The sequence below is a fragment of the Panulirus ornatus genome, chromosome 16 (genome assembly GCF_036320965.1).
Source record: "Panulirus ornatus isolate Po-2019 chromosome 16, ASM3632096v1, whole genome shotgun sequence".
NCBI lineage: Eukaryota > Metazoa > Arthropoda > Malacostraca > Decapoda > Palinuridae > Panulirus > Panulirus ornatus.
Genome location: NC_092239.1, coordinates 8,425,030 through 8,437,313, shown reverse-complemented (window position 1 = coordinate 8,437,313; position 12,284 = coordinate 8,425,030). Strand labels below are relative to the sequence as shown.

Genomic DNA, 12,284 nt, shown 5'->3' with positions numbered 1-12,284 from the left:
TGCAAGTGTTTCTACATAGTAGGTTCTGTGAGGATGAATAGCAGCTTCGTTCTGCCCGCCATTAAGCTTTCCACCATGACCAGTTCAAGAATATGTCTCGGGCGGTAAGATCTGGTTTCCCTGAGGCCACACCTGCCATCCGACTGAGGCCTGTGAGCCTCCCAGGGTGGAGACCTTGGTGAGGCACGCATGCGTCCACCTCCGCCATGGACCACCTTGTGGTCGGCGGTATCGCTGGCCAGGTGTTTACGTCCGGGTGAGGGCGACGGGCAAGTCGGAGGAAGAGTCCAATGGCGGTGTGCGTGGTGGTGGAGGGAGGGCCGTGTGGTGGTGATGGTGACTGCTGGACCCTCGCCAACCACGCTGCTACTGCATCATGGGGCATCCCCCTCACTACCTCCCTGCTTCACCCGCTAACTACCCACTTGCCTCATCCCCTCACTACCCCTCTGCCTCGCCCCCTTACGCTTAACCTACCACACTAACCCTCACTCCCCACCTGCCTCATCACCTCACTAACCCTCTGCCTCGAACCCTCACTCGATCCTTCACTACCCACCCGCCTCATCCCATCACTACGCACCTGCTTCATCCCCTCACTACCCACATGCCTCATCCCCTCACTTCCCCCTTGCCTCACCTCCATACTTCCCACCTGTGACCACCTGCCTGACTCTGTTGCCAGCACCTACGACCAGCCACCTGCCACCCGCTCTCACTAGCCAGCTGTTCACCCTCTCTCTCTCTCTCTCTCTCTCTCTCTCTCTCTCTCTCTCTCTCTCTCTCTCTCTCTCTCTCTCTCTCTCTCTCTCCACCTACTCAGCCAGCTACCTGTGATTCTCATTATCCATCTGCCTGCCCACCTCTGGCTTGCCCACTCAAGAATAACATCACTGTCATTCCAACATAATTTGGACATACGGTGTGTCTGTCGCGTCATTACTAACAATAGAAAAGGCAGCCAAAGTCTACAGTTTACAATATATATATATATATATATATATATATATATATATATATATATATATATATATATATATATATATATATATATCAGCTCAACTAGTTCGCTGACGAAACTTATGTCACGATGTATAGGAACATGAACTGACGCTCGTTTTCGTTCAGATCAGCCGCCGAACCTTCGTGATGGACAGCGAGGTGCTGTGTGGGAGTAGGGTGATGAGGTCCTCCGCTGTAAGGTTTTCCCACAAGGGGACATGGCGTTACGGACCGATCCCCGGGGTGTCCCACGCTTCAAATGCATCACCTGGCGTGTTCAGGAGGTAACCTACAGCATCTGAAGTGCTCGGAAAGTCATCCCCGGCACCTGAAGTGCCTGGGAGGTAGACTGCACCGTATGCAGTGTTTAGAAGTAAACTGCACTACCTGCAGTGTTTGGAAGGTGTTCACGGGGTCTTCTGCACCATCTGATGTGTCCCAGATGTAAGCTGCACCACCTGAGTGTTTGGAAAGTGTACCCCTTGAGTCTTCGGGGAAACAAAGAGAGCAGTCTGGCTGGTGCGGACGACCAGGTCGCCGGAGACGCCCTCCCACCCCTTATACGTAGGCTCCGTTGTCAGAGAGCGGAAGGATAGTGTGAGAGGCTTGGCTGCAGAGTCTTTTGGGAGGGCTATGGAAAAGTGAGGCATTGGTGCAAACTGTGAAGTGCGCATGTACTTATATGAGATAAGATTTTGGTCGGACGGTCAGTGTTCGCTTGCAGACTCGCCGAAGAAGCCCACGTCTTCTCAGCCACTGGACACCTCCAAGTGTGGGCAAAGACCCTTATTTAAACTGCAGGCACCTGCGTCATCAAGTCCACCAGATACTTTGGAATAGACTTTTCTCCTTCCTTCGCTTCTTTCCGAAGAGCATCCGCCTATGTCGTTCTTCGTCTCTGCCTTCTCTAACTACCCCAGCATCAGTATTATGGAACACAGGAGCTAAGTGTTGATTGCTAAGCTCCTGTGTACCGTACAGTCACTATTGGAAGATATGAAAACAATGTACTTGGACAAAGCACCCTGTGCCGTCCATGGCGTTTACCCCGACTCGACTGACTGACGAAATTCGAGAAAGTGTATGAGAGTATTGGTGTACGTAAGGTGTGGGTCGACTCCATCAATTATGTCACACTGCAGGAGGAAGTGAGGTTACCATGTGTCGACAGATGGAGCCACAATGGCCGCTTATCTTCCCTCTACCGTACTCCTACTTGAGGCGAGGATGGCGGCCCTGCAGGGAGTGTGGTAGTGACGCCCGAGGCAGGTGGCACACGCCAACGTCACGTCACAAAGCTAAATATTTGTCTCCTGCTCTCTCATGATGCAGTAGCCGGCACTCATCACTCGACCAGTTCACACACTCAGGAGGCTCTTATGATCCTCGCAATATACACTCCCTCCAAATGAATTAGTCTAGACTCCCTCTATATTTAGTGGTGGATGGAGAAAGTCGTACACTTGTTAGATGGTAGGGAGGGTCGGGTATGTCCCCGGGAGGAGCTGGTGTCATGTTGTGGTGTCCGGGGGCAGGCCCTGGCACCACGCTGCTTGCCTGCTACATACTCAAGGGGTTTGTTTTAAAGGTGTGTGTGTTGGGGGGGTTAGGTAGGTAGCTAGGAGGGTGGCTGGTGCGGGGCATCAGGGTGGCACAAGGGCCTAAAATAGGTGTGGGTGAGGCAGCACGTGGCGGGCAGAACCCGTGCCAACCACCGGCCGCCGCCGCCACCAGTGCCGCCGCCACCACGCCAGAAACAAGTGGCCCGACGCACACGTGTCTCAGGCCCTTCAGATGCAGTAGGTTGGGTGTGTGTATGTGTGTATGTGTGGGTCGGTGATACATGCGGCAGGAAGCTCACCAAGTGTTGTGTTCACCAGCTTGTGTGTGTGGCAGGTATGGGCGAGGAGGGAGCGGCCTACACCAGCGTGGAGGGGTCCGCGCCCCCCATGTCGCCGCCGCAGGGAGAGACTCCATGGCCGCCCTCCCCGGCTGGTCCTCACGACTCCCTCACCCTCCTGGCCGACATCGCCCTCGTATGTGCCGACAAGCCTTGGTTGGCCGCCCTCCGTCCAGAGGATCTGCCCGCCCGCTACAATACGCCCACGCCCGCCACCACGCCCACGCCATGCAGAGAGAGCAACACTCCTGTGCTGGAACTAGACGCCCACACAACCATCATCACGGTGGCACCACCGCACGAGCAGCCTCTTAACCTGAGCACCAGTCCGCCACGCACACCCACCCACTCACCGCCCGCGCCCACACCGCCCACCACGCCTCCCCCGCGGGACGCCCACGTCTGTCCTGAGTGTGGTCGGACCTATTCTACCTCCTCCAACCTCGCTAGACACAGGTAAGTCGCACCATCTTACGACAGGTACTATAAACATATGAGATATTCCTTAATTTTGCCATTGAGGTCTGGTGCCCAAGGTGGCTGTGACTGGTATTCTCTGCTTCCGTGTACGGCCGGATGAGGCAGCAGTACCTAACCTGTAGCTCTCACCACAACCGTGCCTAGGGAGGCACCAGCCCCCACCACTCCCGTACTCTGGGAAGAACCAGCCCTCACCACACCTGTACCCTGGGCAGAACCAGCCTTCATCATACCTGTACCCTAGGCAGAACCAGCCTCCACCACACCTGTACCCTATGCAGAACCAGCCCTCACCACACCTGTACCCAGAGCAGCACCAGCCCTCCCCCACATTACCCTAGACCACACCTGGAGAAGATTCCAAGAATATCTCCGGTACCTTGTACCGTCGCCCGAAAGTCACAGATCGAATGCATGTCTTACGACGCAAAGTTCCCGATACCTGGCAAAAATTCTCCTGCGGAGGTTTATTCATGACGTGTATCACAGGGTGAACAAAACAACAGTGGCTCTGGTTCGCAGGTTTTAAAGGGATCTGCCTGCACGAAAGACGAGACGAAGTCGCGAGGCAGTGCGCGCAAACTAGACAGATTACGTACTCTCTCCAACAACACAGACCACAAAAACGTTCTCATTTCCATCGTAATCCTGGGGAACGCAACGGTCTCTGCCATGCCTCCCAGTATGAGTTTCATCGCACAAAGTGACAGTGGAAGCCGCCTCGTACGAAGACCCGAGGGTGGTGGGGCCACCAGCAGCACCAGTCTCTATGGGCTGACACCATCACACCTCACGCCACAATGATGAGAGAAAGAAGATAGCAATGGCTCTAATCCTAATGTGACGAATACGGGTTAAGCTACCTCATCCACACCTGCAGTGAGAACATAGCATTTCATACAATACTGAATCACATTAATCTGCTGTATCGGTTACCCTGTTGTACCACGTGACCTGGTGTGTTAGTTGTCGCGATGCTTCGCTTGCACCATTGTACCACCTGCTGTAATGCATCACCTGCCCAACTGTATCGCCTGCATTACTGTAACATCTACCTTCACGCATCACCTGCCTTATTCTGTCACTTACTTTAATGTATTACTTGCCCCATCATAGCACTATTTTTCTGTATTAACAGCCCATGTAGTATCACCCATCCGACTTTAATACTTGCCCTTCTGTAATACCATTACCTGCAGATTCACGTGCCTTCCTGTAGCACTTCCCCCCACTGTATGAACTGGATCACTGTATCCTTGTATCGACATGTTACTTTTACTTCTATAGAAGTTGTTTCACTGTATCGTATCCTACTGTAACCCTTGCCCCAACTGTATCACGTGAGTTTCGTGTCACCCGCCTCACTGTATCACCTACCCAACTGCATTACCTACAATGCTGTATCACATGCCATTATGTGCCACCTGGATGGTGTTTAACCTGTATTCCGGTATCGCTTGTTCCACTGTATGACTTTTATCCCTGGATCATGTCACACTGTATCACAAACGTCCCACTATCACACCCTGTTATGCTGTATCACCTGCTGTGTCACCCTCACCGCTGTATCACATGGTCCTCTGTATCGCCCGTCCTGGTGAATCACCTCCCTATGTCGCTTGCCCCACTGCTTTATCCCCACCACTGTAATAACAGCTCGACAGTACCATCACTAGCGTAGATCCACTTGCACCATAGCCACTACGTCTGCCTCACAGTGCCACCTGAAGCACAGAGCCAACTGCCCCACCGTACCACTGTAACAAGGAGCCATAGTAACATCTGTAGCTCAGAGCGACCCATCACGCAATTCCCCCTGCGACAAAGCAACCTGTCTCACAGAACAACCTGCAACACAACTCCAGCTACAGCAAAAAGAGGACCTGCCCCACATTCTCGGCTGCAGCATGGAGCCAACTGCCCCACAAAACCACCTGCAACACGGAGCCAACTGCTCCAGAGTACCACCTGCTAGACAGAGCCAACTGCCCAACGGTGCCACCTGACCCACAATACCACCTGCAGCACAGAGTCACAAGCGTCACAGCTGCTCCACCTGCTACACAATTGCACGTGTCATGGCACCAGCCGCCACGAGGGACCTGCTGCACCTTCCCACACGTATTTCACAGTTCCACCAGCCAATAGCACCGCCTGTCACACACTTCCGCTAGCTACGTGCTCCTACCTACTTCACAACCCTACAATGCACACAGCCCAGACTGCCACAGTACACTAGCCCCACAGCCCTCCAATCATCCCTTCGGTATCTCCAGTCCCATGACCCACTTACCCCATGGTCCACCTTCCCCGTGATCCCACCAGCCCCAACGTCCCATGGCCCCATCTGTCCTGTGGTCCCACCTACCCAAGAACCCCACCTGTCCCCTAGCAGTTCATACTACCTCACAACCCCACGACCCGCACCTGCCGCACCACTTCACCTGCTGACTGGTCCCTACATGGCCGTCCAGGGTTCCTCCATCTCAGACACACTCGTGTTATTTAGCCCGCAACCCCTTAACATCTCCGGGATGGAGTGTTATATAGAAATCCCTCATAGACTGCCGTCAGGCACCAGAGGGATGTCTGTGGCGTTTTGACTTGAGTAACACTGGAGGTCTGTATCTATTGGACAAATTAGTGAAGAACATGTAATCGCAAGACCCTTCGTGCTAAGCTTGACCACTAAGGCTGGAATCTACGATGACCACTGAATGGTGAAGACTCGTGGCAAGTTGGTACTGAGATGGTAGCTACGCTCTTGGGGCTCGCTCACGTAACACGGCTTTTAGAGCTTACGCTTTGTCTGCCCCCAACAGTTACTGTCGAATGGAGTTTTCAAAAGGGCATGAAAATTACTCTGGGTGAGTGCTAGTAGTGAATGAGTCAGAGAGGAATAAGTGCAAGTGATGAGTGCCAGAGATGTTGGGTGAGCAGTGGTGATGAGTGCCAGACACAAATGCTAGTTATGATTGAGTATCAGAGGTAACTGAATGCAAGTGATAAGTGCCAGAGACAAGTGGCACTGGTGAGTGAGTGCCAAAGATTAGTGAATGCCATTGGTATGTGTGCTTGAGGTGAGGAAGTGCCAGTGGTGACTGATTACTAGAGGCATGTGCCACTGGCGATTGGAGACCATTGGTGTAGTACGAGAAATGAGTGTTTGTGGTAAGTGCCACTGGTGAGTGAGTGCCAGAAATTGGTAAGTGACAATGGTGAGTGCCAGTGACCCATTAACCTGCTGACTCTAGTTTGTACTGTGCCAAGCAGCTCCTAGTGTGGAGGATCACTAATTGTGTGTTGCAGTGAGAGAGTTATACACTCGTGGTGCCCGGGTCACTTAGCATATATCCCAACCCAGGTGTTCATCCTCTCACTGGGGCTGTTCGATAAATGGATGCCTGGCTTAGGGTGCCTGTGTGTGTGTGTTCAAAAATACATAGGGATAAAGACAAGATACATTAATACAAGGTTAAGAGACGGGACAACACGAGTGTACAATTCTCTCCCCGGACAACACAAACAGTAATCACGTACACAACAGGGTTACCATTAGTATTAAGTACATGTACTTTCCAAGTGCATATGACTCATTAATGTATACGTATACGTTATTTCATGGTAATTTGCCCGGCTTAGTAATATGCAAATGTACGTGATCCCATGGCTACGTGTCCGTGAGCCTGCAGTATACACGTGTAAGTGATCCGGCTACGTGTCGATGAGTCGAGTATATGCGTGTCCGTCGTCCCATTACCACGTACCCTCGAGTCAATAGTATGCATGTGAACGTAATCTCATGGGTTTGTGTCCGTGAGTCAGAAGTACATACATGTCCGTGACCTACGTTAGTCAGCACACGTGTACGTGATCTCCTGGGCACGTGCCCATGACCTAGTAATGAAAATGGAGACTAAATAAACACCCAGTCCGCCCCTGGCACACATCTAGGGAGAATGTGGCGAGGAGACAGTTTGGGGCGGAAGGCGGGGGAATCAGAGCGATCAGACCCATCGCCGCCACCGCGCCAATGGGTCCCTACACTCACTGTATTGACTATGACACATGGGCCTCATGTAGAGCGTGAGCGAATGTGGTCTCAAGAATTATCCTTAACACCATAAGGTGCTATGAAGATCTTTCGGTTGGTGGATATGATAGTTTGACGTTGACGGTTTGAACAATGCGAGCACCTGATAAGCCTTAAACCCACATAACCAGCTACTTAAACCTTCTCCGACAAAATTTTACATCTGCAACCGTGTCGCAACACTATTTACGACATGGCCGTCGTCGTCAGAGACATTACTTCTTCGGAAGAGAGTATTAGTTCCCCGTGGAAAATGGCTGATGGAACGAGTTTAAATTTAAATCAAGACTTGAGTCGGGGATCGGTTGTTTGGTACTTTTATAAACGAGCGGCGCAGTTCTGTTAAGGTTTCTTTTGAAAGCGTGGATGACCAGGCAGGGGAGACGTAATTTACGTAATACGGAGCTGAGAAATTGTTTGAAGAAGATACTAAAAGCATTTCCTCTTCTTGTCGGAAGCTGGTGCCGTTAACTATTTTGGGAGCATTTGACTTATCTCAGTCCTTTGTGTTGATATCTGTGGTGTGGTGTTTGTCATATGTGATGCCCAGTATAGTTGGAGTTTTTCCTAAGTGAGAATTTATCACTCAAGGTTACGGGAGGGTACGGGATGGATCCATCCACGTCTCTCAGGGGGGCAATGGCTGAAGGTGGATTATTGTGGAAATTAAAAATTCAACTTTGGACAAGCCAGATGTTCTACTTGCATGTTGTGGTGCTGCATGAATGTTCTCAACACAATACTGGCGGTGACAGTTCAAGGCCTTATATGCCATAAGATTACTACTGGCTGATGTGCGGTACCTTCAGCACAGTGCCTGATTCAAGTCGCTTATGACATCACTTTTATACATTGGTATGATCCTTGAGCACAACAGCGCAACCTTTGGACATGATGCCCTGTCCCTTGACCTTACCGTCGTGCTTAAGTATCGTACCGTCATGATCAAAGTCATCGTACTCAAAGGTTTTAATATTGAGGTGTGTTGCAGACAGACGCATCGGTCGCCGGACGACAAGCGGGCGGCCCGGAAGTGCCCGTACTGCGACAAGGTATACGTGAGCACTCCAGCCTTTAGCCAGCACATGCGCACCCACAACCAGGGCTGTAAGTGCCCCACCTGCGGCAAGTGCTTCTCGCGGCCCTGGCTCCTGCAGGGGCACATCAGGACCCACACAGGTAACACACTCCTCACCTCTTCCAAGTCATCACAAACAGCCTCGAAAGGATTCAGTGGTCTGTTGCTGTCTGGATTCCTTTGCATTTCTTTGTAACACACGCTCTCTCTCTCTCTCTCTCTCTCTCTCTCTCTCTCTCTCTCTCTCTCTCTCTCTCTCTCTCATATGGCGCTCCCTCATAGCCATTTTCCTTCTAGATGATATGATGGAGGGAATGGTGAGAGGGTGGGGAGGAGCCTCCTACTCCACCACCCTGTCTGTCAACATAAATTTAGGATGCTTTAAGTGTTCTCCAGCAGGAACCTCGTCATAGACTACCATGCCTTACGTTATCAATTTTCCTCATGTGCTCACACCAATATTTTTCACGTTTCTATGGCTTCCCCTGCTCATCCACAACAAATATCTTACTCCTGCCATAGTGTTACATCTAAAATATTCTCCCCTTTTATACATTCACCCAACGAATGCCTAGGCTTCTCCCACCCATTGGCTACATTTAGAATATTCCGTCTTCTTAAACACAATAATAATGAACTACTCTTTCATCAAGAATATATGTTTTACTTAACTACATTATGATCTCACTGCTACATTCCAACAAGGCTACTCTACATTCTTACTAATAACACTATACGTTCATAGAATGGGAGGAGGAGAGGTGGTCGTTAACAGGTGGACATTATACGTAATTGATGTATACTCTAGAATTTTACAGGAACTACTCAATACTCTTGACCAACAAAATTACTAAATAAATCTAAAGTTTATCGTAATACACATAACACTCGCAATTACCTGTGTTAATTTCCTTTCTGCCAGCTGACGAAATATAACGTAAACATTGTGCATCTATTTCCAGGGGAGAAGCCGTTCCGGTGCAGCATGTGTGGCAAGGCCTTCGCCGATAAATCGAATCTTCGCGCCCATGTCCAGACCCATTCAAGCATCAAGCCCTACGCCTGCGTCCGTTGCGGCAAGTCCTTCGCCCTCAAGTCTTACCTGTATAAGCACGAGGAATCCTCCTCCTGCATGAAGCTGCACCGAGCTCTGAGCCGGAGCGGCGCAGCGACACCGCAGGCCCCAGGAGCTGTGGTGCTGGGCACGGTGGTAGACCTGCCCGTCACCACCACCACCGCCACTGCCGCCACTACCACTATTACTCAACACCAGCAACAGCAGCAGCCGTCATCCGCCGGGCTTGGGGTGAGGGTAGGGGCGCGTCCCATGCACACAGTCACCATCCTGCGCTCGGCGCCACAAGGACCCACCGCCCGCGCCCACTGACTGATGCCTTCACATGACTGAATTTTGTTAGCTAGGCCCTCCATGCCCGCCTGCCCTCACCAACCTGCCAACTGGTATTCAACCTAACCCTGTGACAGCGAAAGTATGACCCTTGAGCATGACGTCTGACCTTTCATATAATGGTTTTTGGCTTTTGATCTGACACTTAAACTTAAAGGCTAGGTCAAAGGCCAGGCTATCACAACCCAAGGCCATACCGCAGTGATCAAGGGCCGTAACGTCGTTGTCATGGGGTGGTGTTACCAGATATGTACATGACACAATACCTTCTTCGACTGTGATCTGGACACAAGGCAAGCTGCGTTGAGGCCCAGCGACTGGCCACAGCAAAGGAAGTGAGGGAAATCAAGGCTGAGTGGGGAGGGTGACAATCACGAAATCTAGGCTGTGTGAATTGACATTACGTCAGCTTAAGGGGGACCACTACTGTTTCTTTGTGCTCGTATAAATTGCTTTTTGTTCCTATAGTAGATAACCTAGAACATGTGAAATTTTGCATTTTGTGATGTGTAGGTTTATTAGAATGTATACAAATTTTACCTCAAGAAATTCACCACCATTAGCAGAAATTTTAATGTAAGTAATTTTACGGATAATTAGGCTGTAACATGGGTCCATTAGAGGATAGTTCAACGTGTGGCTTCCCCAAGGTCAGGTTGGGGCAGGAGTTGTGGCCTGAGGGGGGGAAGAGGGGGGAGGGGGCGTGGGAGTGGAGCGGGCGGGGTTAGTAGCGAGGTAGTGTTCTAGACAGTAAGACTTGGATGGGATATCTAGTCAGTAATCTGCCGAACGGCGCCATGGGCGAGCCGGACCCAGACACCAAGTCATGAACCAGACTGTGGTCCTAGCCGCGTCGCCCCAGACCCAGGCTGTGGTATAAACTGCAGCTGTATTACAGACCGCGGCGCCCTTGACTTTGGCTGGGTCCTGGCCGCGGCGCTCTGGGCTTGCCAAGATTCCGTAAGTGCCTGTAGTAATAACCTCTGGGACCATGGAATATCTTGCCCTTTTTTAAACCCTTTGTATAAACCTATAAAACTGTATAAAAATGTAGATTATGGTACTTAATTCTAGGTTTGGTGTGACGGCCGGCACAACTAGAGGCTCTGGCACCAAAAAGAGATCTAAGACACCAGCAGAGTGATGTAATATATATCTTCGCAACTTGTGACTCGAGACCTAACTCATGAAATGTAGCGCATGACTAGTCCTCTTTGTTCATCCTTTGCAGTATTTTCTACCCACAAAAATAAGCACAAGGTGACACAGTCATAAGAATACAGATGCTGTTCAAACCTGACATGGTAAATAATACGTTTGGTTAATTCTAAACTGGTTAGAATAAGAATGTTTGGGCGTGGTTTAGTCTATTCATCTCTAATAACGCAACGAAACTCAAGTAAACCTAATTAAACTTTTGTTAGGTTAAGTTTCATGTTGACTGGGTATTTCTGACAACACTGATTTTCTAATCACTCGCTCAGAACATATCCTTCACAGTGCTGTTAAAAGAAAATACGAATACAATGGCTGTATATTCAAGTACTCAAATGCAGAACGTATTTATGAGCTACTTATAAAAGAACGTTGAGAATTAGCAGGATTGCCATTACAGAATGGTGTCACGTTAATTTTCTCCCCTGATTACTGTCGGCAGTGCTAGAAGTGCCAAAAATAATTTTGTGTACATAATTTTCCTATTTAATTGAGAGACAGAACTCCGATTCTTCTCGACTTTGGTATGATGCTTTAAATATCTATTTATTTATCATATTTATACAATTTTTTTATATTAAGTCCTTTTGTATTTATGTGTGAGAGTGCAGTACGAGCGTACCAATAAACGTGACATGTAGCAGTGTTTCCATTACCTCTATCTTCCCTCACCTAATGATTCAATAAGGAGTTAAAGATGAATATGAGATGATCATGCTTAGAAGATTCTACATTCGAGATACAGGGTTCACTTTGGAAAATATGTTTGATGAATATGATGACATTCAGCTGTATTCCTATTTCCTCTTCCTTTACCTGATGATTCTATAAGGAGAATGATGAATATTAAATGATTGTTTATAGAAGATTTTACATCCGAGCTACTGTGTTCATTATGGGGTAGTATGTTTGACGTACATATCTTCCGACTTGTAACAATGTCACTAGCAGGAGTCGGTTAAAACTTGGATGTCGTCATCCCTCACTAAGAACCTTGAGCACAACAGCATATTGCATCAGTCAAAAATACATTCACAGTCTAATGAGTCAAACTCTACTATATAATCAGTGGTTAACACATTACTGTCAGTACAGCAAGCAAGTCCCA

General features: G+C 49.5%; 2 protein-coding genes across 5 annotated transcripts in view; one reads left to right on the top strand and one right to left on the bottom strand.

Moving 5' to 3' along the window:
* LOC139754120 (uncharacterized) overlaps positions 1–11,816 on the top strand; it is a 28,554-nt gene extending 16,738 nt beyond the window's left edge. The window contains exons 1-4 of one of the 4 annotated variants that reach the window (XM_071671223.1): positions 2,187–2,801; positions 2,883–3,358; positions 8,467–8,654; positions 9,516–11,816. In XM_071671223.1, the coding sequence (XP_071527324.1) occupies positions 2,901–3,358; positions 8,467–8,654; positions 9,516–9,940 (1,071 nt within the window). In that variant the 5' untranslated portion in view covers positions 2,187–2,801; positions 2,883–2,900 and the 3' untranslated portion in view covers positions 9,941–11,816. Of the gene's footprint in view, positions 1–2,186; positions 2,802–2,882; positions 3,359–8,466; positions 8,655–9,515 lie in introns of those variants that run through there. The other 3 variants (XM_071671224.1, XM_071671220.1, XM_071671221.1) reach the window with 3 other exon arrangements.
* Positions 1–12,284, bottom strand: part of LOC139754121 (uncharacterized) — a 39,898-nt gene that overhangs the window by 27,450 nt on the left and 164 nt on the right. The gene's annotated exons all lie outside the window — the stretch shown is intronic.